This window comes from Dermacentor albipictus, chromosome 4, assembly GCF_038994185.2.
Source record: "Dermacentor albipictus isolate Rhodes 1998 colony chromosome 4, USDA_Dalb.pri_finalv2, whole genome shotgun sequence".
In the NCBI taxonomy this organism is placed as follows: Eukaryota; Metazoa; Arthropoda; class Arachnida; order Ixodida; family Ixodidae; genus Dermacentor; species Dermacentor albipictus.
In genome coordinates, this window is record NC_091824.1 from 36,733,646 (window position 1) to 36,761,464 (window position 27,819).

At 42.0% G+C, this 27,819-nt stretch overlaps 2 protein-coding genes across 5 annotated transcripts in view; one reads left to right on the forward strand and one right to left on the reverse strand.

The window, feature by feature from the left end:
• Hat1 (histone acetyltransferase 1) overlaps positions 1-4,461 on the reverse strand; it is a 30,737-nt gene extending 26,276 nt beyond the window's left edge. For 2 of the 4 annotated variants that reach the window (XM_065453862.2, XM_065453861.2), the window contains exons 1-3: positions 4,290-4,326; positions 3,853-3,924; positions 3,717-3,792 (exon numbers count right to left, since the gene is read on the reverse strand). In XM_065453862.2, the coding sequence (XP_065309934.2) occupies positions 3,717-3,792; positions 3,853-3,924; positions 4,290-4,311 (170 nt within the window). In that variant the 5' untranslated portion in view covers positions 4,312-4,326. The other 2 variants (XM_065453865.2, XM_065453864.2) reach the window with 2 other exon arrangements.
• Positions 4,462-4,486: 25 nt separating this feature from the next.
• aralar1 (calcium-binding mitochondrial carrier protein aralar1) overlaps positions 4,487-27,819 on the forward strand; it is a 42,693-nt gene continuing 19,360 nt past the window's right edge. The window contains exons 1-9 of the mRNA XM_065453859.2: positions 4,487-4,585; positions 4,724-4,780; positions 6,334-6,393; positions 7,337-7,479; positions 8,082-8,197; positions 8,326-8,465; positions 8,595-8,741; positions 10,184-10,325; positions 16,380-16,476. Coding sequence (XP_065309931.2) covers positions 4,502-4,585; positions 4,724-4,780; positions 6,334-6,393; positions 7,337-7,479; positions 8,082-8,197; positions 8,326-8,465; positions 8,595-8,741; positions 10,184-10,325; positions 16,380-16,476 — 986 coding nt within the window. The 5' untranslated portion in view covers positions 4,487-4,501. The remainder of the gene's footprint in view (positions 4,586-4,723; positions 4,781-6,333; positions 6,394-7,336; positions 7,480-8,081; positions 8,198-8,325; positions 8,466-8,594; positions 8,742-10,183; positions 10,326-16,379; positions 16,477-27,819) is intronic.

A 27,819-nucleotide genomic window follows, 5' to 3' on the forward strand; every position in this document is an offset into this window, starting at 1 on the left:
TTTTTTTTTCAGTTGTGTTGAGTGCAACTAGAATATAAATTTTCGTGTTGCTATTTGTATAGGCGACTGTTACATCAGGTGTCTGCATGCAGTCGATTTGTCATGCCACCATTACAATAGCTTTAGTGTGAACTGTGACCATCATGCACAATGTGGTGAAGATAAACATTACATAATAGTAACCAAAGTTTCTTTGCACAACAACAGAAGTACACTGACCCCTGAAATACAAGAAAAGACGTTTCGGCTCCCCTGACGGGAGCCTTTTTCACAAGATTGTGAACAAGGCTCTCTTCAGGGGAGCCGAAACGTCTTCTCTTGTATTCTTTCAGTGGTCGGTGTCCTTCTTTTTAACCCTTCTTCATGATGCCTCCCGACCAGACGGGCTTCCGCCAAAACCTCGACTTCAATAACAGAAGTTAACTTAAATGACAAACTGGTCTGCAGTGGTAGCTAGTCACATGGGCTTCGGTGGCTGCATATTGGCTGGGGCTAAATGCAAGAAGGATTGTGTACTTTGATTTAGTTCGACATTAGAGGACCCCTCACTAGGTATGGCCATTTTGAGCTGACAGGTGCAGTGCATACAATGTGCGCTCACAATTATGTCTGCTAAGAATTACATCACTACGTACCACGGAAAGAGCTGAAATTTCAAACTAAATACTGTTTGCCATTCTTCTCACGGGTGCCACGCTCCAAGACGGAGGGATGACGTATATGCACAAGTGCGCCTACATACATTTATATGCCGTGACGTCGCCCACAGTGACCCACGACACTTCGAGAATTATTCAAGGCAACATCTGTTATTTGTGTAATGTGTTGCTTCAATAGAAGAATTAACGTTTAGAGAAATAATAAAACACAAACCGAACGTCTGCGTGTTATTGTTTTACTTCACACAGCAGCAAGAGAGATGTACTTCTGTTTCGTCTGCTTGTTCAGACATAATTTTCTACCTTGTTGCAGCGCACGATCATGCTCTGTGAGCCGCTTGTGTCTACCTCAGTGTTCACGTAGCACCGATTTATACTGCTAGTTGGATGTTCTTGTGCACAGCACGCGAAATCATGTGCTGCGCAAAACAAGACAAACGCAACAGCTCGCATGCGACACTGTCAGCAAAAGTGCGCCGCGCAACAAAAATGCAAGGGAAAAAGAATGAAGGTGGCGCCCATGACATATGCATCATGCAATCTTCCAGCTCTGAACGCAGGGAAAAAATTTCTCTTGCGGAGCCTAGACGGGGCAAGTGGAGAGAGTGTCCTTGTTGGTGGCGACACTCGCCTGCTGAAATCATGGGTTTACGGCACTGAAATATTTGTATCTCAGTTATTTATTAACCAATGTGAAAAATTTTTGCAGTAGAACTCTCCTAAGAGGGCACATAAACTTCCTGTACATAACCAAAATTTGTTATGTGACCCAGTGAGGGTCAAGTGGTCAAAATTAACCCTGGATCCTCCACTACAGTGTAGCACATTATCATATCATGCTTTTGCCATGTAAAATTGCAGAATATAATAAAATTTGTTTTTCTCACAGTTAGCTCCTTGAACAGAGTGTACATTTCCAACTAGCGAAGCGTCTTTTAACTGTCACACTCCAGTAACAGAATATCACAAAAAGCAAGTGTTAATGAATGTGCGAGCAATTTGTATGTAACCTGTTGGTTCCTGTAATGAAGAATGACTGCATGATGACAGCCAGCACCAAATTAAAGCAATATGGTGAAACAACAGGAGACCCAAATCACAATGAGGATGTGCAGTCATCTACCAGCTTTTACATTTGGTTCTCTGCACTCAACATTTCAGAGCTCAAATTTGATGTGACAATGTAACATGAATACTGATTCAACACTGGGAAATGAAGAGGTGGTGATGGACTGCTTAAACACCATCAGCCTCCTGTTAATGGACATCACAATGGACCTTGCTGGTAACTAGCATTCCTGTGAGGCAGTTTGCCAAGCTAATGGCAGTGTCTTAATTTTTGCAATCAGCCTGCACACGATTAGATGGGCAAATGTGAATTAGTGTAATGGTCTGTTAATTGCACGAGGCTCTTTTCCCAATTCACATTTGCCCAACTAATGGCTGAGGTTAACAAAGAAGCTTGAGAAGAGGTTAAGGATACTGCAATGAACAATGGAACGAAAAAGGTTTAGGTGTACCCTTAAGAAACTAAGACAGGAAGACAACGGCGTGGATTACAGAAAAAAACGGCGTAGCTGATATTCTACTTGCCATTAGGAAGAATTGGATTTTGGCAGGCTATGTAATGTGCGGGGAGGATAATCAGTGGTCGAGGAGAGTTACAGAATGCGTGTGAAGAGAAGGGAAGTGCAGTCGAGGATGGCAAAGAGCTAAGTGGTGTGATGAAATTTGCAGGAATAAGATGGGGTCAGCTGGCGCAATACAGGAGTATGTGGAGATCACTGGTAGAGGCCTTCATCCTAGTGGACATAAATAGGCTAATAAAGTGAATGTGTTGGCTAGTTGATTGAACATCTTGAACTAGGGAACAGTGCGAAAGACGAGGACGAAGAAGAGGCGCTGCATCCTCATCTTTCGCACTGTTCCCCAGTTCAAGATAAATAGGCTGATGACGATAAGGGTCTGTGGTGATTGATATTGAGTTCACAACTAATGTACACTGAAGGAGGCCCTGTGTCGCTTTTTGAACATCGTAAATTATCCATATCAGATGCAAGATAACGCTGTCATCAATATGAGAGCCAAATATAACTCACTTGCACACCAGACACCGTATGTAATATCTAACAATTTCTACTGCTTTCTCTCCCATGCATTTTCCAGATCCCCACCATGTTCCTGCCGACTCAATTACTGGCGCAATTCCTGAATGAATCACTGATGTTTACAAATCAATGAAATCGTCAGCAGTGCTGTCATTCTTTATATTTGCTCATTAAAGATTACAATAGGCTATTGCACTGAAAAGCATAGCAGACAAGTTCAAATTTGCACTACTAGCCTTCAGTGACCGCCTATATGGTACATATTACTCAGATGACCATCGATTTGTCTGTGGGCCTCCACTTTTTCAAGGAAATACGCATTCACGAGAAGCCGAGGATCTAACAACCAAACGCTAAAGCAACAGTGCACAGGACAGTCAGCTGACATTCAAACTGCTTGTATATCAATCAAGATTTCAGCTGCGAAGCTTACAAAGAAAAACGCAGCGTCAATGCCTTATTATTAAGCAATGGATATTCCATTTCATCTCGAAGCACTTACAGAAGACGAAAATCCAATCATTACAACCAGTTGTTGCAGCTAGAACATGTGGTGAAATAAGAAGCCCCCAGTTTTCCGCAAAATACGTAAGACACTTGACAGCGGTAAGTGATGTTATGCTATGTAACGTAAGAATCTCAGCATGTAGCGCTGTAACCGCTGCAGAAGACTGGGTAATGCGCGATTTGTATCTTTGAAACTCGCAGCTTTCCTTTCTTTTTTTTTTTCTAAGGACGTGTGAAACTTGCTAGCAAGTGCTTCCTGCGTCGATCAACAGCCCGGCAACGGCTTTTGTACACAATGTGCCACACGCGCAGGCGTCACGCCGGGCGAAATGTGCCCGCAGACAAACACGTATGCCAGCGCCAGCCCAGGCTTTCCCACCTGACAGTACACCGACGCAGGACAGCCAAATGCGAGGTACGTGCGAAAATCTTGGTTTCTTACCCCTCGCCGAAGATTTGATGAGACATCTCCGGATTAAAAGCAATGTCATCATCTTCGATGTCATCCGTCGTCATAACTGGAACAGATGAACCCAGCGATCAGCAAAAATGTGCGCCAAGAAGCGCTAGCTTCTTACCCAACTTGAAGTGCACAACATCATTCGCAGAGACGACGTAGGCCTCCAGTGCCTCTTTCGATAATGAGACACCTAGAAGGAATAATAATCACAAATGTTCAGCATAACAACGGAAAATATAGATCGCCCCGGCTACGCCGCAGCTGGCGAAGCCGCAAGAAAAAAAAATGTGGCACCGAAATAATATGGCCAGTTGTTTCTATAAGCCTCAAATATTAGTCGCTGTAAATGCCAGGGACCTCATGTTGCAGGCGATTCGATAAGTGCTGCTCACGGAGTGACGAAGGCTCGGTCGCCCGATTTAAATATTTCGAGGTAAACAACGTAGCTTCTGCTCTCCTGGGAGCTCGTCTACTATAGCGCTTCCCGTAAAGGTCAACGCCTTCGATATATTCACAGTTAGAACAACAGACAGATAGGTTTCAGGCAATATTCACAATTCCGCGTCTGCCGGTACATGCCAATATGCGATTAGTTCAATATGAAGCGATCCGACGGTACGTTCGCACCGCCAGCACGGCACAACCAGCACTCACCCGCCATTTTCATTGCTTGTTTTCCCGCCGAGTCACGTTTAGCGCATCCGGAAATGACGCCACGCTTCACAACTAAAACTGGGACCAATCGCGTCTGGCCAAAGATTTGACCAATGGGAGCGAGGAATGCAGACTGCTGCTTCCCTTTTCACATCATGGCCACTGAGAATGCAGAAGTGACCTTGCTGGAAGAAAAGGTACGGCATAAGTTAGGATGTTTAGCTCGTGAGGATAGCGGAACCGCCTACGTTACAGTTTCCTTAGTTCTTGCTGTACAGTTATGCCTGTTTTCTGTTGCATTCTTTTTGTTTTATCCTGCATTTTTCTGTATCTAGGCCGGTATGGAAGATTACGGTCTCTTGCGCTTGCTCCTCAGCCGTGCATCATGCGAGGTATGATATGAAGCCCGGTGCCGGTGAAACTGTTGTTGATTTCTTTTGTTTCGTTGGTACTCATCACTTCGTTTGCATTCTGTGTAGTTGTTTTAGCTCATCTGTGTGCATAACTAACTCGCGGACTAGTAATCCCCCAAACGTGTAAGCACTCTCCGTCTCGCGACAGCGACAGAGCTCTTATTTCACTCCTCCTTTTTCCCGACATCCCGGAGTAATGCCGAGAGAGCGACCGTTATAGAAAGGACGGTCGTGCTTCAGCGAGCGTCAATATTTTATTACCGCTTCACATGGCTTGCTCAGAGCTATCGCTATTCGCGAGCTCGTCTTATCTTCACCTTGCCTCACTGACGTTTCATTCATATGTTTATGACAATTACACGGCGAGCACGTTGTGAAATGTCCATGAACTGTGCCGCGCTTTCGTTTATTATGCCGAGAATAAAGGGCGGGGACAATGTGCCGTATAGATCGGGTCGGTTAGTTACTGGGTTTCAATTCGTTAGCAAAGCTTTCAGAGCGCCGACGTTTAGTTTAGCTACTAGCAATATAAATGTGCCAACAGCTGTCAATTCTGAACATATAGTGAATAATTATGTGTGCACTCGTTTTGAACATTGCATGTGTCGTAGCATTTGTTAATTTCGTGACCATTACTTGTGAGGAGTGCGTTTAAAACCACAAAAATGACTTAAGTTTACATGAGTGTGCAGGTGTGACGCACAAAAAAAAGAAAAACAATATATATGTAACTGATAATCACGCATTAAATTTATGAAACCTTTATAGTAAGCACAGACATTAAAAGTTAAAGAGCGGGTGATTTATAGAAGAGCGTCGTGAATTTTTCCATTGAAACTAACTGCACTCTTGAGTGCAGCTGTTTGCGTCTAGAAAACATGCGATTTTGTCAATGTCATCTGCGGTGTTTCGAAGTACTTGCCTAATTCACGCGAAAGAAATCTGCGCATTAAACCCTTCAACGTTTCAGTGCAGTGTTGATATGTCATGTGTACCTCTGTATCATATCAAGGTCATTTCAAGAACTGACCTGTCAGAAATAGGTCCAGCATGTCTTTGCTTGTTTGCAAATGTGCCCATTCCACAGCATTGGAAACAAACTTGCCTTGCCAGATCTTTATGGGAATGTAATTACATTTGATAAATACCTCTTGATTTAAAAAAAAATAAAGTGCGTCTTCAAGGCAACCTGTGAGCAGTTTTCGTACATTGAGATTGGGGCTTGTACATGAAAAGAGCTTTGCAGTCCTTGAAATCTTGTGGTAGCCACGTATAAATTTATACATTCTGGGCAGCAGTCTGTTGCTTCAGTGAGTTAAATTGTTTTAATTTATTTTGCATGTATTTTTCGTGGCTGATGTGCGTCAGTGCTGCAATTTGTGCACCAATTTTAGGCTAGAAGCATGCTTAATTTTGTGTGCAATTTAATCGTTTTGTCTAGTGCCCACCATATAAACTTGCCTGCACCCAATCTCAATGCACTACTAGTTAGTACAGTGTGTAATTGTTTTTGTGTTTGTGATGCATTGCAGGGAAGTCAACAGTACATTCGACGAGCTGACAGCGACAGGCTTCGTGAAGTCTTTGATAAAGTGAGAATAACTCCTCTTCCTGCTTTCTTTTCTTTTCCTTTTTTTTTCTGAGCAAGTTCTCCATGTTGTCTATGAAACCAGATCACATTTAAAAAATGTTGAGATGATTAAAAATGGGTTGTAGCACATTTGGCAGGTATCAAGTCATGACCCGCCACAACAACCACATTGTTATGGGAGGCAGAGTGCAGAAAACACTCATGTGCCGAGTGTTGGGTGCATCTTGAAGGACAACCTGTGTTTTTGTTTCAGGGTGTTAAATCTCTTAATTCCTTTTTTTATGCCCAAGTCACGAAGAGCAGCTTAGCATGAACCTTCAAAAGAAGTACATGACCTACTGTGCTGATTCTTGCATAATAAGGAGATTTGAGCAGGAACCGAGCATCAAATAATGGAATGGAAATTGGGTAAATGTAATGTTGAGACAAGGGAAAGGGCGTAGCAGGACTCTGGTGTGAATTAGTTGGTTCATAATCTTGAAGCAAACGTTTACGAGCACAAAGAAAACTAGACGAAGGACGAGGAACACAAAGAAACACTGACGAGCGCTGTCTGTGTTTCTTCCTGTTCCTCGTGTTTTCTTCGCACTGGTAAAAGTTCGCTTCAGGAAAAGGGCAGTGTGTATTAGAGAGCAGATGGGTGTAGCTGATGTTCTAGTTGAGATTAAGAGCTATGTGTTGTTAGGTGAGTTGCGTAATGTGTAGAGCACTTAACCGGCGGTCTATTAGGGTAACCAGAATTGGAGCCAAGAGATTGGAAATGGGGTCACAAAGAGAACACAATTTGGTGGTGCAAGCATAGGATGAGGTCAGCTGGCACAAGACAGGGGTAATTGAAGTTCATCACTTGGACAGGCCCATGTCCTATAGTGAATATGAAATCGACTGATGGTATGTGTTATGACGGCATTAGTGGCCGACTCACATACACTTATGCCTTGCAGTATGCCAGTGTTGAGAAAGATGGCAACAATTACATGACACCAAATGACTTTGTACGAGGCTTTCTTGGCCTGTATGAAGGCCCCAAGTACAACCAACAAGCAGTCAACATGCTTGGGAGCATTCTGGACACTTCCAAAGATGGGTGAGTAACGCTGCATCAAACCAGTTTACTAAACGTTATCATTTGAAAAGAATGCCTTTCAGTTTGCATAGATTAAAAGAAGCACACTAAAGTACTAGTACAGTCGAGACAAGTTGTAACGAACAGATTTATGCGCTAAAAATAGTTCAACATGTTGGGTAATTCGACATATTTAAACTAGTCCTTGACAAACTTAAACTGACCTTTGTGATGTATTCATTATAGATGGATCTTTTACCTCCAGTGTAGAAGGTAATCTAGGAAAGAATCCACTGATTAAAAACAAAACTATGCATAGTAGACAGTACTTGTTGCCTGTGCATGACAAAAAGGACAAAAATTGACTTCCCTGCATGCTGCCACATTCACAGCTTGCAAGTACTTTCCCGACGCTGGCAGCGGACAGTCAGAGTTCAATATATCTGATGTCTAGTTCATTATAGGAAAGTTAAGTTGCATGAGTGTCAATCAGTAAGTGTCGCATGTTCAATATCGAGAATAATTTGCTTTATTTGGGTTCATTTACCGTGTCCGACTGCAGTGGTACTTGTCATTATCATTGACCTCTCCCGTGCGTGATTCCTTTGTTTCTTTCGTATCAGGCTTATTTCATTCATGGAGTTTCAAGCTTTTGAAGGTGTCCTGTGTCAGCCGGACGCGCTGTACAAGGCAGCCTTTCAGTTGTTTGACACCAATGGATCTGGTTCAATTACACATGGTAAGGGAATGACTGACGACAGCACCTAGTGCTTCGTAAAAAGATTAGCAAGGGGATGCATCATCTCACTTGTCTAATTGATGGTATTTTTACATGAGGGCATCATTATTCCTTTTCCTTGATTTCAGATGAGTTTGAGGACATCATCAAGAAGACGACACTGTATGAAAAGATTCCATTTGACTTCAAGAGCGACTTTATGACTCTACACTTCGGGGCAGACCATGCAAGGACGGTTAACTATGCAGAGTTTTCCCAGCTTTTGCACGTGAGTGTGCATGCGAACTTGAGCCCCCACCTGGTGATGAGCATTTATATTATTTTCCGTTTGGCTCGTTTCCTGTCTCACTGCTTTGCTGCCACGCTCGAACATTGCTGACCAGCTGCTTATGCGTAGGACTTCCATGAAGAGCATGCCGTCCAAGCGTTCAAGCAGTACGACAAGAAGCGCAGCGGTGCCATTGCTGCCATGGACTTCAACGACATCATGGTTTCGGTCAAGTCGCACTTGCTCAGCGAGGACGTCAAGAAAAACTTGGTTGCCGTGAGTTATCCCGTTTCCTTATCGTACCCTCTCTCTGGGACCAGACTGCAGCTCGCTTGTGAAGCGAAACTTTGAGGCGTACGCTTTGCGGCTTGTGTCAAGTGTGGTCTGAATTTTGCTTTTCAGGATTCCGCCTTGTTATACTGTTTGTCAGTAAGTCGAACAAACTGTAACTGCAGCAGCAGTCCACAGTTCTCTTTGCCAGTGCCTGTATATGCCGTCGATTCTATCCGTTCAGTGCAAGATGTAATTGCACAGAGACTGGTGGCTAGAAATCTCTTGTCTGCAAAATGCATCGATTTATTTACAAGAAACCTTGGCAGGTGGTTTATGCTCTGCAGCTTCAACCAAAAAAGAAGTAAATTATGTGGTACAGATGGCAGCCAGTAACAATTACAACGGTTGCTTTCTCTCTCCTTTGCATGTTTGCTTGCTTTGAAAACCATAAGTTGTCAAGTGGGCCATTATCTTTGCATCGCTACATCAATAAGGCTAGCGTGAAAGAATTTTATAGAGCAGACGGCTTATTCTAATTCTTGAGCTCTTTCTCTACTCCGCGTTAAGTTTTACAATATTCAGAGAGTACGTGTAACATACCTAGATCAGGATCATATTCACATTTTGTGGAGACCATTCAGTTTGGATAGCCAGCATAGAGCTAGTTGCTGACACATGGCTATTAGAAGAGGGTTTTCATCTTGTCTACTTCATCTGTGTATGTCATAATTTGTGCCTCTCTTCAAAAATCCAGCAGAGATTTCAGAGCACCCTATGAATTTCCAGAATATACGGGGCCGTGCACATCTCCAATAAAACTGGAGAAAGAAATTTCACGGTTACCACTGCTTTGTTTTTTCTCAATATTTGCAGCAAGGTTGCATTTTATGGCTCGAATCGTTCAATTTAACACTTCGCGCTGTTACTTGCGTTGTTTGTCAAGAAAAAACTGCATATTTGTCTTTGTCAGCGCCTCTAGTAGTCAGTGATGTTTAAAACATGGTGGCTGTGTGACTTCCAGAATTTTCAGTACAGCAAAGCAAGACTTTGGAGATGAGTTTCCATTAATCACTTCGACATGCAATGTGGACACTCTAGACGAAGGTAAATTCGAATTATTTTTTTTTTCTTTTACAAACCTGGCAAGTATTGCTGCTAAGTGATACATTGAACAATTCGGACCATAAAACACGGTCTTCCTGTGAAATTGGAGCAACAAGAGCAACAGTTCTTTTTCTACGATTTTAATAGAAAAACACACCTCTCTGTACAGTGTGCCTGTTGAGTGATCGCATACTATATATCTGCAGTTACCTGTCAAGTAATAGCATAATTGGTGTGAAAATTGTTGTTCAGACAAGGTATGCCCTGTTTACTATTTCACCAAGCCTAAATACCAATTAGTTTTTAACTTGAAAAAGGACGATACTGTGCCTTGCTCGTAGGTAGCAGGCTCTGCCTCGGGGGGCCACCAAGTGACGTTTCCGTACTTCATGGCGTTCAACTCGCTGCTCAACAACATGGAACTCGTAAAGAAGATATACCTGAACTTCACAAAAGGCAGCACTTCCCTTGAGGTCACCAAAGGTCAGTGTGTGTGACAACTCCGCTTGAAACCTGACATTGCCCATTTCTCTTGTTGTTTGATTGACATGAAAAGCAAAACTTCCAAGTCAGGCTAGGTTGGCACTTTTATCCTCCCAGTTGGCATTTTTATGAAAGTATTCGTAACTGCATTAATCCATTTCCTTGTGTCAAAGCACCATCTTTTAGAAAAACTTAAGAATGAGTCTAAATGTTGCAATGTTACCACCATGATAAAAACGTTCTATAACTTGAAGCCCATGCTTGACTTGGCTAATATAATGCCTGCTGTTAACGTGCCCAAGGGCCCTTATGTAAAAGTATTCCAATCTGCTTTTATTCCAATTACCTGATATCAAATTTACATAATCACCGACGCAGGCATCAGGTGGTAACTCGCAGCATTGCTTGGAAAGAGCAATCAAATGTGCTTCTCGTTTATAGGAGGTCACTTTTCTTGCTTTCAAAGCAAATATCATTGCCTACATTGAGCAGTTATTGTTATCTGATTGGCTGACAAGAGGCGAGGAGCACGCTCAAAGGGAAAGAGTTTCGTAGGGACCCAGCCATCACAGTGAAAGTAGATAACCGGATGAGGAGGGTGGTGCCGTCATTGGCGATCGGCCCGCCCATCTTTGCTTAGCTTTCTGTGTCTGGTCAAAAATTGCGGCTGCATGCAACGGAAAGTTAGGGATGCCACTAAAATGTATCCTCATCAAAGAAGAGTTGGCAGAGCGATGTCGTATACATGCTGGAAAGGCTCGATAACGTTATACTGCCAGTCAATGATTTATTATCTGCAAATAAATCCATGCTCTCCGGCAGGTGCGAGTAGCCAGTGCCTTATACCTGTATCACACGGGCACACTTGGAAGGCCTTCCAGTCGACAGCCTTCGAAACGCCGCAACTCTATTGACTCAAAAGAGTTGTCGCGCTGCTATGCGGCACTTTTGGAAGGCCGTTGAGTGGTTCCAGCGTTTCTCACCACATTGTGTGGCGCTGCAGATCTTTATTTTAGTTTTCAATCACGAAAAGTGAAACAACATTAGAACCACTTAAAATCACTATAATTTCTTTTATGTTTGTTTATACATTTAAATAAAATTTATACATTGCCATACATATGTTTATTTTTTAAGTTGTTCACTAACAAAACTGCGGCAACGTTTACGTCGCTGTTATCGAGAGTATGTGCAGTTCGCACATATCAAGTGGCAAAAATACTTTATTGAATAATTAATAACACTCACATAGTAACTTTAGAGCATTTTGGTTTGATTTGTTCTTTCTAATCATGAGTATGAGCACACTGTGAACAAGAGGGCATGTTCATGCTGTTTCCGTCGCTCAAAGGCCATCGAGATTTCGATAAAGTTGTAAGCTGCTCCGCTGACTTGATAGACTATTGACTCGGCAGACCTCTAGACCGCCTGTGTAGCAGCCTAAACTTGACCTCTCAGTCAGTTGACTATCGGTTGGAAGGCCTTCCAAATGCCCGTGTGACACGGGTGTTAGAAATCGGTGGGCAGTCACCTACTATTCCTTTTGGAATGGGGAAGACTGTTCAGAAAAAAAAAATTTGGCATAATATGTTTATAATAATAATATATGGCATAATAAATGTTTGGCATAATAATGTATCTTTAACGTGTACGTTGATGTGGCCAGTTTTCATGGTTTTGTGACATCGCCTGACAAAGTGGTCGCAGTCAGAGATCTTCTTGACCAATAGCAGAGGGCTAATGGTGAAAGGGCGTCGAATCAGAAATAATTATTTTTCTTTTGTTCAATGTAATCACACATAATCAGCGTGTATACATCATATCAGATAGGGAGCTATTACGGTTTTCAAAACAGCATGCAACAGACAGGCGAAGGGGGGGTGCCCCGAACATTTTTTGCCCAATTGTGGACTGTTGATTGCAAAATTGGAATAGAAAAGTTGGGAATAGCATTATGTTATGGCACCCCAAGATGCTCATTGCCTCCATTCACGTTGGGTAACCACTTGACCAAGTCAAGCATAGGCTTCAAGCTAAGGCACACTTCTGAATATAGGAGTTGGTATTCATTCAGTAGGCATTTTGAGGTGGTTGAACTATTGAAACAGCAAAAATATGTATTCTGATCAATAAAAATTTGCCACAATCTGGGTGTCATGCAAGCAGTGACAACTAGAAACTGAAAGGCAGAAAGCAATAACGATTTGACAGGTATGTAATGATATCATTGCGCTGTACAGTGAATCACCATCCATACTATATCTTTTGACCGAAGTGTGGGCTAAGATAACTAAAAAAAAAATTTTAATTAAGCTTACTGTGAATTTTTTGCCAACAATTACCCATATTATTATATGTCTTACAGCATGTCTCAAGCTAGTATACTGCTTTAGTACATAAAAAAAAGCAGCATGCAAAAGTTTATACAGAAAGGGGGGAAAGTTGTTATAAGTGTTCACGTAAGACACTGTCGAAAATCAAGTTGTGAGAAAAACAAAGGTGAAGCTTTGAAACCAATGTTCAGCTACTGATGCAAGATTTGATATGCCTAACATCCGCGCTCTCATTTATCCGCGCTCTCATTTTGCGCAAGCTGCAGCACTCATTTATTTTTCACCTGCATTTTGTGTCTGCCTTCCCTTGTATTGCTGGTTCCCTAAAAACTTTCGTGGACACATTACTTTCGTGTAAAACTTTGCCATGAGTCAAGAAACACTGCAAGTTTGTCTTAAGCATGACAAATTTTGTCTTTAACATGCTAAATGACAAGTCTGAGATCCAACGACAAACTACTGGCAAAATGAAGCATGCTCGATGTAAACATATCAGAAGAGGAGGTGTCATGCAGCTCTCTAGTAAAATTTTAAACTAATTGAAAAAGGTTAATGAGCACAAAACATGCATTCTTATAAGTGCCTTTGATCTCGTAAACCCAAATTTAGTAAAGTAATACCTGTGCATAGCAATATTTTTGATGTTGCACACTTTCCGGAATCTGATGCTATTGGCTTTCGTTTTCAAATGCATATGCGAAGGTTGGAAAAAATGACGGCAACTTTTAACGAGTCAAAATGGAAACATAATTCCTTTTGCTAAATATTCTTGAATAAACTGGAAATCTTGAGATATGAAAAACAAACTACGTTTTTTTAATGCACTTTCCAAGGTGGCGACATACATAAATTGTATATAGCAAATCAGTTCTGTAAAATATTACGAAGTTGAGGAATGTTCATAAAAAAAGAACTTTTTATTCACCTGACTATAGCTCGAAGCTATAAATGAAACCCATGTGGGTTTCTTCTGAAGAAAGTGTCGCAGTTGAAGAAATGCTTACCCTGGTCCGGGATTTGCACCTGGGACCATCACCTTTCAGAGCCACTCGCTGTGCCACCTGAACGTACCCGGAGTCTAGAAGATTGCAGGACAAGGCCAAATTGGTTGACAACTGAAAGCACAGGGACACTGAATATGGCAAATCAGTTCTTTCCTTTGTGAATTCGTGCTAAAGTCAGGTGAATAACAAAATTTTCCTTTTGTGAACTTTCTTTCACCTTGTAAAACTGTAGAACAGAACTGAATTGCAGTGTTGTGTGTCCCATTGCTTCGAGTTGTCAATTATTTCAGCCTTACCCTGCAATCTGGTAGCCTCCTGGTTAGCTCATGTGATAGATTGACTCTCGTCATGTACGGCATTAGTCCATTGGTTCGATGTCTCTGGTCCAGGTTGATTTTTTTTTTTTAACTGCAACGCTTACTTTCCGAAAAGCCTACATTGGTTTCCTTTGTAGCATTGTGCTACTTTCAGGTGAATGGCGATTTTTGTTTTCTTGTATTGTACCTTGGTTTATTGAAAGTGTGATGACTATGCTCTTGCTGCCTTGGGTTGCATTGACTTATTGATAGGTTCATCTGTTGCACTTTATTGCAGTTGAAAGTCCTTGAGAACAAGCTCTGCGAACACGTTGAGTGCTTGTTTTCAAGCAATTTCAACTGCAAAAAGAGGTCCATAAGTTCTGCCTCGAAGTGTAGTGTACAGTGCTATGAGGCCAGTATGAAAATTAATATGAATGCACAGAGTAACTATCAAATTCAAAAACATACAGAAATAGTCAGAAAAGTACATGCGATAATGATAGATCTAGTAAATACGCCTCCGCATGCACTAGCAAACCTACGAAGCACAAGAGCCAAGAAAACTCGGAAAATGTTCAGCAGTCTGCCACTCTGTAACAGCTTACGGCAACTTCTATGTATATTTATATATTCATAAGAGATTACATGGAGTTCTGTGTAGGTTGCCATTTAATTATGTGGAATTCTTTAATTTGATCGCTAATTGAGATTTTGTGCACGAAGAGATAGCTTAGTCACTGAGAAAATTGCCACTGAAGCTGGTGCATAATTTGAAAAGGAGGACAGGTTTCTTATAATGTACAGATTCTTTTCATTTGATTCTACTCCTCTTATCGTCAACCGGCCAATCCCAGCGATAACATGGGTAGAATGCCACTCAGACCACTGACAGTATGCAAAAGGGAATGGCATATCAATTGAATCACTACATTATCCCAGCCCTGAATGCTTCATAAAGAAGGTGAAGGTGAAGGGACCACATCTTGGTGTAATGCAGGAATCTTGGGATTGTATTCTCAATCAATCATTTCAAGACGCCATTTTCGCTTCATGTTGACAGCGTTGAGCGCGCTACCTCACTTGAGTGAAGAGCATCCGCTCAATCTGGCAAAAGAGGGCAGACAACCAGGCAGGAGATATATAGACAAGACTGATGTGCTATCAACTGATTAACTGAGCACACAGGTGACAAGCTTAGATACACAAAGCATAATGCTATCTAGTGACTTGCTTGGTCAGCCAGCAAAGGGAAAGAAAAATCCAATGAAAAACTAAAATTATCGAGAAAACAAAAATCATGCACTGAACAAAAACCAGCAGTTCAAGAGATATAAAAGTCTTGGACAGGAGCCAGCACAACAACAAATGTCGGAGGCTACTAACAGAACCAGCAAGAAAGGTTTGTTTGCAGAGTGCAACCCAAGAGAGAACTGAAAAGAGAAAAAGAGTGGAATGTGATAACTGTTGCTGACGGAGGTGCTTACAGGAAGCCAGATAAGGAACAACATTTAACATTAAAAAAATTGAAAGGTACAAGTTTTACAATTCAGGGCATAGTGGCCTAGTGTTTGAAGACGGATCAATATGTCTGAAAACATGTATAGTCAGTTATTGGGGGAAATTTTCTGATGAAGAGGACTTGCTCATGGCATGTGATAATGGTGAAGAATTCGTTGAGCATATTCCATTAGATGTCAGGGTATTGGTTCAGTGATAAATGTGGATGCAGATAAAAGAGATCTGCTTGGCCAAACAGATTGTTTTTAGAGACAATGGGGGAAATAGACGAAATTGGCTGTGGAGTCAAATATAAGACAGCAAGGAGATTGGTGGATATAAAGGAAGGGATAACATGCAGTAACGTGAACTTTCTATAGTGGACAATGTAACTTACAGAGTATAAAGATATTTAAAGATTTCAGTGCACCAGAAAGTTTTACACAGTGAGCTTGGTTGCATGTTTCATTGCCCCTTTTCAAAGGCCATGCTCATTCACATCAGCGTAACATCGACATAACTGCGGAGTCGTGCAAGTTCTTCTGCAGAAAAATAGAAAAGTGCTGGTTGACTTCTCGCATACCAGTCAAGAACAAGGCATGAAACCTCACTGAGAGCTGGCTCCACATTTTCGGTGCTTTGTGGCATCAGTCCAACCCCATGCATGTACCATATTCTTGTTTATTGGATTGCTGTTTTAGGCAAACATTCTGCTTGGGACGTTTTGGAGGGGTAATAGGTCACGTTGGCTTAGCCAAGTATTTGACTCTAGGCATAGTAATTTAAACAGCCTAAGCTGGTCGCCATTATTTTGTATACCATCACTGTGGCATTCATTTCAGAAGACACAGTTCGCACGGTCGCCTGCTTTTTAATGACTTGGCCTGGCTTGTCTACATTGGGAACTTGTGCACATTGCAGAGGAGTTCCTGTATGCAGCACAGCAGATGTCCCAGGTCACACCCCTAGAAATTGACATCCTTTTCCAACTCGGCGGCTTCCTTCATCAATCCACAGGGTGAGCGAATTGTTAACTTGCTGCATGCTCGGCTAGTTTTACACTCCCCAATTGCAAGTTTCTCCTCGTGAGCCGTATTGGACCACAAGCAACTTTTCGTCTGCGATGGGCTGAATGAGAACAAATCTGGAGATTCTTCGAGTCAGAAATAAAGCTTTGGACACAAAGATCATATAGAGCCATGACCTTAGTACAGAAGTTGTTCTAAACATTTTGTGCAGCCAATAATGTTCATTCTGGCTTAATAAGATTGGTTCCTGTGCCAGTGTGTTGCAATACTAAACACCATAATATCGTAATTGGTCTTTTACCTAAAAGTTGTGCAGGTGAAGCAAGAGAGAATAGCTTGCAAAATAATCATTTAAACTTGATCATTTGCGGTGCTGCGGTAGGCAACAATTCAAGTGCAAGCAAATATTGCACCTTGCATTAATGTCAAGCGGAGTAGTACAAAAAAAAAAGTATGACGGAGAATTGTATCATCACAGACGCAAATTTACAGTCTCTTCAAGTGATTCTCGCTCACCGTTAGTGTGTTTCAGAAGCACTTGTAGGATGTAGCAACACTTTTGAGCAGTGTATTCAAAAGCAAATGCATTCATCAAAGTCGCCTAACTTCGTTCACCTCTCTAGTGGTGTGTTATTTCAACACCAGCAGCTGCACGAGTGCACAAACAATAAAATAATCAAATATTTTTGTGCAAGCGGTAATTAAAGTGCACTAGTTTCAATTAACAACAACCATCTCACGCTTCCAGCACCCAGTTCAGTGGCCAACTCTGTCGCTTCTTTGTCCTGCACGTATTCCAGTCAGTTAGGGAATTGCCCAAGTGCTTGGCAATATAGCCATTAAAACATTTTATGAAGTATGTTTTCCATTACAAAAAAAAGGAAACATTAATGAAGGGAAAATTAGACAGCCACCCGTTCGTAGCATTGCTACAAAGGAAACCCACAAGGGTTCCTCGAAAGAAAAGCCTCACAGTTGAAAAATTCGTCCTGGCCTGGGACTTAATACCCACTTCTAAGTGCTAGTAGGAATCATTTCAAATGCTTTTTGTAGCACCAAATTTTGACTGCCATCAGTTCTAAATGTCACTTTTTCTCATGTAGCATCTGGCCACCAAGCTAGCACTCAGTGAAACAAAGTACATTAACTCAAAATGGCATTAAATTTATCCATGCTGAACAAAGTACCGTTAGGCTAAGACAGTATACTCCAAAAGGCTGCAGCAAATTACTTTGAGCATGTAACTGAAATTGGCCTGCTGTTGCGTTATATGTGATTGATTGATGTAATAAGTAATAAGATTCACGTCGACATTTTTTTTAACATATCATATTTTATTTTTAAATACAGTAACATCATTCCTTTGTCATTCTGATGAGCATTTTTATAATGAGCTTTCTGCTTATTGGTACTTGGTGTTTACCGTGGTTTTAAAGTAGCATAATATAGTTTTATAGCTGTAGGGATGTTATCCCGAAATGTATGCAGAAACCATAATTGTTGCATTTGTTTCAGTAGCATTCATTATGCGTTTAGTAACAATTTACCTTTCTGAGCATTTTTAAGCCTTCAGTAAGCCTCACTAATTGCCAAGCACATACAACATCTCTGTAAACAAGACTGGTTTCTGTGGCATTTCCTTAGTTATTACATTAACACATGTTCTTGATGACACATTTCAGAGTGAACCATTGATTGAGCTCTGTGTTTAGTTAAGGACACTAGTTGTCATAAAGTACACAATTTTTAATTGTCATTGCAGTTCATAGCCATTGTATAGCAGTGTTTTTTTTTCATAAAATTCACAGAAAGGTATGTGTTTACAGCGATGAATTGCTGTTGTACAGAAACCATAGTACATACTTTTTAGGGTATGGCATTTGCCTGTCAAGGTCATACTTTTTCTGAAGTGTCGTCTTTCACTTCCATTAATCTTTTTTAAGTTGTGTGGATCCCTGAGCTGCTCATCAGGCCTTTGTTGCTTGTGTCTTCAGCTTGGGCACTCTAAATTTAAAACAAAAAACGTGCCAGTGAAGAGGAATGGTTGTTATACTGTCTCGAAGACACTCTTTCCTTTACTTTTATCACTGTACACATGACTGTCGATTTTGCAGTGACACCGCATTGTTTTTTGTTAAGATTCATTTGTTAAGTTCGCCCATCAGAAGTTTGTTTTTGGGTGAGCTAATAATGCATAAATATATAGATGACGAAATGTGGACAAAGTTAAGGACATACACAAGCATTAACTTTCAACTAAGTGTATTTTATACAATATATATATGTGCATGAACATTGGGTAAAAGATACACTGGCTCCGTTGGTATCGTGTCAAAAAAAAAAAACTTAACATACATGGCAAGAGATTCTTTATTAACCAGCTTTGCCCTGTACACTATCAGCATTATTCTAGCAATTATTTTTTCTTTCAGGTCAATTCAATGTCTGCAAATGCTATTTGGTCAAATGGTTGTTCTTTGTTCTTTTTTATCATTCTTTCAGTTTCTATTGTTTTGCATGACTGGATTTGGCTAAAGAAAGGTTAGTTGGAAGTTAGCACTTGTCCATCTTTGTGACTTCCTTTATCGCAATGACAGAAGGAGCTTCTGTGCTAGCTTTGGCTACTTGAGCATGTATGTAGACTTAGCTTTTCTCAAATACACTATGACGTCTGTAAAACGCGGATGGCGTGGACAAGGAATCATGCATTTGAACATCCCGTCTGCTAATGTCAGCTGCTGTTGCAGTGTAGCTATATGCCAGGCATGCTTGTTATCAGTGGCATTATTTTCATCATACAGAAATTGTGTGCAGCACAAACTGCTTCTTTTGCACACTGGCTTCCACTGAAACAGCTCTTACTTGAACTGCAGTGGCTTTTGCGTAGGCATGATGCGTGTTTTCGTTGACACCTGGTAAACTTGGCAAGGACAAGCTACTTGTGATAGTGCAAGCTTAGACTCTCCATCATCATACGCCATTGATCAGAATTATTAAAACCCTTTTTAATGACAGCCTATCATGTAATGTTTCACGTTGAGATGCAATTTTTTGATGTGAGCTTTTAAAATTTTTTGCTCTTATTTGCCCTTGCAGGCAAACATTCATGTTATCCTGTAAATGTGACAGCAGACTTTGGGGAGATACATAATGTGTTGTGCGTATCCCAATAACAAAGCCCCCAGAAAAATCGTTATCAAATGACTAAGTGCGCAATGCCCAAAAGACATTGAAACGGAATAGCACAGCTTGAAGTGCCTAAGTTATTGAAATATATTTGGTAACACGATAGTTATTGCGAGGGTGGTACAGCAACAAAACTAATGTGTTGGCCTTCTTAAATTTGCCCTAGCAGGTCATGCTGTAAGCCTTCAAATGAGCAACACAAGAAACACTTTGATGCTGTTGGGCCTATTTGGGTAGCATAAACCAACAATAATAGCATTCCTGTGTAGCTAATTTGCTGGCCCACGATAATAGTTATTGTTATTTCTCCTTTCTTTACATCTATAATCGTATGTAAAAGTTAGTGTTTTATTGCAATAGCGATTATATGGACACTCCAGGCACATTTCTACCGTCGCCGTGATATTGCATATAAAGTTGAAGCATGATAACATCGTCGCCAAGCGCGTATGCTGTATGTGTGAGTGAAACCTGGAGAGTCACCCGACAACCGAGGCTCAATTTCGTGCACGCTAGGAAGGAAAGCGGGGAAGAAGCGCATCTTCTTCTGTCGCGCGCAAGGCACCAGGGGGATGGCAGGGGTTTCTACTTTGACGGCTGCTGCGTACAGCACAGCTGCGCAGGCGCCCTACCTTGAAAACAATCTGCAGTGTGGACAAAGTGCGCATTTGCGCGGGCCTCATCTTGAAAGCAATCTGCGATGAGTACAGAGTCTAGGTGTGCCAAAGGCGTGTGTGCTGCATTCTTGCGGCTTAGTTCGCGTTGAAGCGAAAGGCAGCACGAAGGTAAAATTCGCTTGCTTCTGCTGCCACACTTCCTCACTCCACCGTTTTGACAGAGAATTTCTGCAGCCATCAAGTGAGATATGTTCATGTTTACCTATGCGCACGTGACACCGTGCTTGTTAATCTAGTTAGTAAGCGAATGTTTACAAATTTATATGACTGATGAAACTAATATCCTTACTTTGCAGAGTTGTATACTAATTTGCGAATGCAATCGGTGCTTGGCCTTTATGGTGAAACTGCAGCTCATTGTTGTGGCACTTGTATTCTTCAGTAATTTCAGGCTGCAATTTTGTCTGGTGAAAAGCTGCATATATTTTCTGGTTCAGAAACGTCACTTTAATTTACAGTCTAACTGTCATTCCTTTTTGCTGGCACAGAAATTTTCCATGCAGGCAGCCAAATATTTCAGCCTGCTCCACAAATTGAATGCGTGATACCATTCGCCAATTGCCAACTTGCCGTCAGGGAAGTTACATGCCATCTGAAATTCTGGAGAGTAGCTCTTAGATAACAATAGCAGCCATGCATTTTGGCAATGAAAGCACCAAATATGCTCTCTGCTCACGCTACCTAAAGCATCGTCTGCTTCCCACTTTCTTTATTCCTTTTTTTTTTCTTTTAACATGTAACACCATATGCACTGCTGACTTTGAGCCATTTCCATGTTCTTACCAATCATTATATCAGTGCAGTTTGTGCAACTCTGAACTGGTTTGCTTCCTGAACATTGTTGCTGGATACGGCATTGTGATCATCACATCTGCATTGCCTCAAGCTGCATACAATTACACCATAAGTGCGTACATACAACTGTTTGGTGAATGTACCTTGGTTTAGAAATAGCTGATACGGTACCTTCACAAAACCACAATGCTATTGAATTTACATTCTGCAGTGTTGACACCTTCCTAAGGTTGCAGAGTTGCGTACCTTGGGGAACCCGCATGCTGATTGCACATTGTAGTGCCCAGTTTATTTTCACTAGTCCTTTTTTACGTATTTTGGGTTAAGGAGTGCATGTCAGTCTCTTTCAGTGTTATGCAAACAAAATGTGCATGACTGATTTTCTGTGGTCATTTATTGGTAAACAAGTTATAATCAGTACTGGTAACCGTACATTCTTATGGCTGATAGGCTAAAATTTTCACAAGCATTACATTGGCAAGCATTTCACCTTGTTCTGAAAAATATTTCGTTCTCCAGGAAGCTTCTTCTGAGCTGAAGAATGCACTAGGTGTTACACATTTTTCAGCTCTCCTTGTCAGTTTACCATAAGTACAGTAGACTTCCATCAAGTTGATTCCGGTTAATTCGATTTTTTGGTTAATTCAATCCTGACCAAATGTCCCTGTTGGTGTTTGTACCTTCCACTAACTCGACTCCGGCTAATTCACTTTTTTTGGTTAATTTGATCCCAACCGAAGGTTCTGGCTCGCAGCCACGCATTTCTATGGGCCCAGCTTTTGTTATTTTGATCCTAAAATTGGGGTTCATACTTTACCTTTACCGCTGTGATGACCTCAATGGCAATCCTTTTAGTGGCAGCATTTCTCAGCGTAGCTTAGGGGACAGTGAACACGCATTAAAATCTCCCGTTGGAAACGCCTATTTTAGGCCTTCCCTCTGAAGGTTTTCAGGCAATAATGGAAGCTCACAATGTCCGATTACTTTATTTGTCCAATTCTTCTTTTCTAAGAAAATTTGGTCGGAACTTAAGTGTGCGGTGCACTCAGATACAAAACTAAACTGCGTTCACGGCGTTCGTATGCGTTACTGCTTAACACTGCTGTATTGCGGCAAAGTTGACTTTAGGAACCCGGCCGCCATTGTGCAACGCATTTTATGTAAGTTCTTGCCCATTTTGTTTTCTAAAAGATTGGGTGCACATTATAGAGAGAGAGAAACGAAGAGGGAAAGGTAGGGAGGGTAACCAATGACGTACCTGGTTGGCTAGCCTACACGAGGGGAGAGGGAAAAGCAAAGAACAGATAAGAAGAGAAAAGAAAAATAATAGTCAGTCATTCACACTCGCATTAGATTTCTGCATTGTTTAGGATGCTTAATGTCATCTCTGTTATTTTTCTGCCTTGGACACATAGAAAGCGGGTGTGCATTTGATTCGAGGGCGTGTTAAAATCAGGCAAACACTACCAAATCAGCGGTGTGTTCTGACATTTCTTTCCTGCATATTGTTTAATTTAACTCGCCGAATGATTTGATCAGTTTTGTCAATCCCGTCGGGGTCGAATTAACGGAAGCAAAATGTACCACATTTCTGAGAATATAATAAGCTATAACAAACTATGGAGCTTCTGATTTACAGTGTGGGTGGGCAAGTTATATCTTTACCTTTGTTGAGCGTCTGTGCACCAATCCAGAGCACGATTTCACGAATCTGCTTTTGAAAGCACAACTTTCATTGCAAGCAAATTCAAGCATAAACTTGCTGGTGGAGTGCGATGCAGCTGACAATATGATGCAACAGTAGAAGCAGTGGTCTCTGAAATGTGCTTTTTGTTGGCTTCTTTCAAATAATTTAGAAGGCATGCAAATCCATGAATGTGGCAAATTACTTCTATGGAATCCCGCAAGGGGGAGGAAGTATCATGACAGGAAAAAGTTGTCATCCACCTGAATGTAGCACGAAGCTAAAAAGGAAGCCCATGCGGGTTTCTCGGAAAGAAAGCTTCACAGTAGAAGAAAATTTGTTGTGGTCTGGGATTTGAACCCAAGACCAACACCTTTCCGGAGCAGTCACTCTGCCATTCTCAGTGTCCCGGTGCTTAGAGTTGTCAAGTAGTTTGTCTTTGTGCTGCGATCTGCTAGCCTCCTGGTTAGCTCAGATGGTAGAGCAACTGTCCGGGAAATGCTTTGGTACTGGGTTTAAATCCCGGACTAGGAGAGAGAGAGAGAGAGAGAGAGACAACTTCATGTAGTCGCCTGCAGAACGACACCATGACTAAATAGCGCCGTTTCCTCAGTTTTCTGAGGAAAACATATCGGTTTTCTTGCTAGCTTCGTGCTACATTCTGGTGGAGCACGGACTTCCTTGTTTAGACAGCGCAACTTCACTCACTGGCTTGAGTTCCATGCAGGCAGCAGAAATGACCTCACAGCTGCACTAAAGCTGCACCAAAGAAAAAAAGGGGGGGGGGGTGGCACAGAAGAAAGGGCATCCACATGTAGCTTTTTAAATTTTTTTATGTGCATTTGCGATTGTGTCAACTGCGCTTCTTGTGACTGCACGTTTCAGTACGAGCTCACAATCGCACACATGAAGTCGGTGTTTGTGTACAATATCTGCCTTTTGTCCCATTCTAAAGTGTTGTTTCTTTCATTATGCAAGCGCTATGCTGTGTCAGGCAACAGTTTCTGTGACACATTTAGAAATGTTTATAGGCAGTAGCATGCATTCCGCAGGACAAGCTTGCTCTGCTATGTCATTAACTCTTAGTAAGAGCAATACTTGTTAACATACTCTGAAAAAATTTATAGAAATTTGTCCCGATAACTGCTAGCATGACAGCCATAAACATGAACCACTCAAGGAGCGATCACTCCATCTTTGACACTTAATGGCCCATGGTTTTTATCTTTTAAAGCTGTGTTATTAGCGGGGCAATCTTTTGTGCAATCTCGACACAATCCTCCTGGCCCCTCAATGCAGAGGTCTGGGCACAGCATTGCTGCAGTCAGAATGCGGAACCCTGTGATGTGAAGGTGCGACCACACCGGAGGCATCATTGAACTGGAAATTGAACACAGCACATAGGTGGTAGCTCTGAACCAGAGCCAAGGCTTTGACTCTCAAACATGCCTTTGATAGTTCAGAAAACACAGGCAGCAGCTGAGTGGGGAGACCACTGAGCATTAATGGCTGGATATTTCTGTGGCGCTGTAGCAGCAATAAGAAATTCTGCAATATTTTACAAAGCATCGGTAAAACGGAGATAGGATTAAAGAATGAAAAACGACACAATACCATATCTTCTAAGGTTCGTTTGCTATGAGATGTTGTTACATTTTCTGCAAGGTGTGCCAACTGCATATCCTTATTGTACAAACATTCTTACAAATTTCACAGTGACCACATTTGCTGTCATTGATTCCTTATCAGCATGGTCTGCTGTTTTTTTTTTTTTTCTTCGTACGAGAACAGGAATGGGGCTCAGGCTGGAGCTGTTCAACCAAACCAGTTATGAAACACAGCAGAGGCACCACGTTTTAGAATCGGGACACGGTGATTGGCAAAAAGCTTGGGGTAGGTACGGGGGGTTCTGCTGACTGTTGTGCCACCTACGGACAGTGCAACTGTAGAATGACATTTTCCAGAGCACCACAACAACAAGAAACAAATCCGTGAGTGCACTGTAAGCAGAACCAAATGAACAGCATTTCCGATCAACCTTCCTCCGCTTGATCTGTCGTTCATTGGTGGCACATCTGTCAGTTGCCCATCATGGTAGCTGCATTTTGTAGGGGGGGCAATGCAAAAGTGCTTGCATACCATACTTTGAGTGCACGGTTAAAAACCCCTGGTGGTCAAAATTAGTCTGGAGGTTCCCCTTACAACATTGCTTATAACCCACTAGGCAGTTTTAAGTTGCTAAACCTCAGCATTGTTAATGTCAATCAGTTACCCCCGCTCATTGATTGATACGTCAAGCACGAGCAGACTTCCGGGAACAGCATTACTAAAGAAGTCTGAAGAGAGGCATGTTTTTGGTGTCGGAGTGTTGGCACTGGTCCCATGGGCAGCCGAGAAAAAGTCGTCCAGCAGCTGAGCTTCCCAGGGTTGCCCCGACCGAGCTCGCCGTCGGCACAATGGTGGGGGTTGAAGCGTCCCCCTTTGGGTAGTGGTGCGTTGCATGGGGGCACAAACGGGGCGCAGTGTGTCGCAGGAGGCGCCTGGTTTTGTCTTGTAGAGAAACACGCGGGTGGTAGAGGCCGGTGGTGGTGCACCGGAGCGCCCCGAAGGCAAAGAGGCGCTCGTCCCGCGGGGACCACACTACTGCACCTTCCTCTTGTGGTACTCTGTCTCCACAAGCGAAGGCAGGAGAAGGTTCCCAGGTAACCCCACTTCCCCCACCCACCCCCCAGGCACAGACTTATAATGAGGGATCAGAGGATCCCGTAAAGCACGCCCTGTCATTCTTTTTTACCTGTCTTTTTGTGCAGCGTTCGTTGGTGCCGATATGTGCCACTGGGGGTTTGTTCTGTAGATCTGTTGCCAATCTGTTCCGTGCATAACGCTGTCATGAAAGGTTTTTCTCATTGCCATCTGTGTGTTTATTTACTCGCATGTCTTAGGTGTGTCAGGTGTTGAAGCAAAGCTATGAGGAGAGTAAGCATGCGCTGGCTGTAACCATCAGTCTCCAAGCCACTTAAAGACCATGTGAAATTGTTCAGGTGTTCGCTTTACAAAAGGTGCCTGTACAGTTATTTTAATGCGACTGCATACAGGTTTCCCCACTCGGATTACTTTCGGCATTTTTTAGTTGTCCCGAGCATATTTGAAATGTAAGGTCCAATAATTGAACTGGCTGGCACTTAGATAAAATTGCTCCTACTTGGATTGCATTGAGCAGAAGTACTTGCAGTTGAAAGAATGCTTTCCTTAAGACTCCTTCGTACGTCACTTGGCTTACTCTTGGAAAGAAAAATTGTTCACAGCACAGAACCACAGAATTTGCCTTCGGTGCTACAGTAACTATTCATCCACACAGCATACAAGTGTTACCTAATTGTAATTGATGTGCTCTAAGTTATATTCCTGTTGCGCAGGTAGCTTTGACCTTTGTTGAAGCCAACCTATCAAATTTTTTCCGTGTGAGCAAATTGCAAAACACGAGTGAGTAGTCAGTTAGGTATACTTTAATATGCATAGCAATGCTCAACTCGTGTTAGGTTTTATCTGCACTAATTCAGGCACGTTCAAAAATGCATTTTAGATAACCTGCACTTTCACTCAATTCAGTTTAGCTTTATTCAACATCTGCCAAATGTTAAATGACTGCATTATGTAAGTTATACCATGTGCACATAACACAAATGCAGATGATTGGCAAGTGTTTAATTAATGTATCAAAATTACAGACATAGATTTTATGTATCCATTAAAATATTACCTAGTGATCGGCAGATTTCTGGATGTCATCTTTGTTGGCATCGCTGTTAATCATTAATTGGCAACAATTTTCGTTTCTCACACAGGCAGCGCTTATAATCTAAAGCAATAGTCTATACTAAATAATATTAATTGCTGTCATAAATGCCAGCTTGGCTGATGTACATTATGTGTAGAAACGCAATTACAATTATTCCCCCTTTGTAAAACTAAAAGTTTCAGAATTATGTTTAAAATGAGCTCTACAGTGTCTGCTTGCATCACACTTGGCAAGAAAAATGAGTTTAGAGGAAAGAATGTGTGCAGCCAGATCACATTCATGCATTAAAGTGGCTGATGCTTGATGATGAAAGCTAATGCAAGCATTGAATAGTCTTTCCTATTTGATTCGGGAATTTCACTTTTGGAAATGGCAGAAAATTTGTTTCTGTTCAAATTTAGGTAATAAAACTTATTGCAGTCTCGGAGGTGAAAGACCGAAGGAAGTGGGGACGGTTCCGAGTGACTGGGCTTCAGGATAGCGGTAGTTGTAACCAGTTTGTGACCGAAGGCACAGTTTAGAAAACGTCTTTTCAGCCATCGCTACTAGATACTTTTCAGTTGTAAAACTCCGCCTGGGAGCGGCGCGAGAATGTGACCCTCTGCCGTCTCCTCTCGCGTGGTGGCGCTGCCGCAACGGTTGGCCCGGTTGGCTACGGAAGCTTCCCAAGGCAGCAGCGCAACGCCGACTCTGCCAGTTCTTTTTTTTTCTTTTTGCTGCTCTTCATGGCACTGAATGTTCAAAGAATAACCTTTTTACATTGTGCACTCTAAAAATCAGCTAATAGGTGATTGAAGAGGAGAGTGAGTCTTTTCGTTTGCGGCATGTTGTTTTAAGAGAATAGGACCGGTACAACGCCGGATTGATGAATCTAAGCATGCTGCATTGATATTCACAAAAGACGCACTTTCTTGGTTGCTACAGCTACCTTGTGACCGCTTTCTGGTTGACAGTTTTTATCCCTGGAGTACAAATGTATCCGCATAACGATGAAGAAATTCAATACTTCGCACGTGAACGCGAACATATGCTCTGAACAACCAAGAAGAGGGAGGCAGCACCCCTCTAGATCATCTAAAACCTTCCAAAATATCTCTCCGTAAAGGCCTGCCTCATCCAGGGAAGCTGACACACTTTTGTTAGCAGTCTTCATAAAGCCCAGCATCTTCGGCGTCGGGTGCTTTAAGGAACC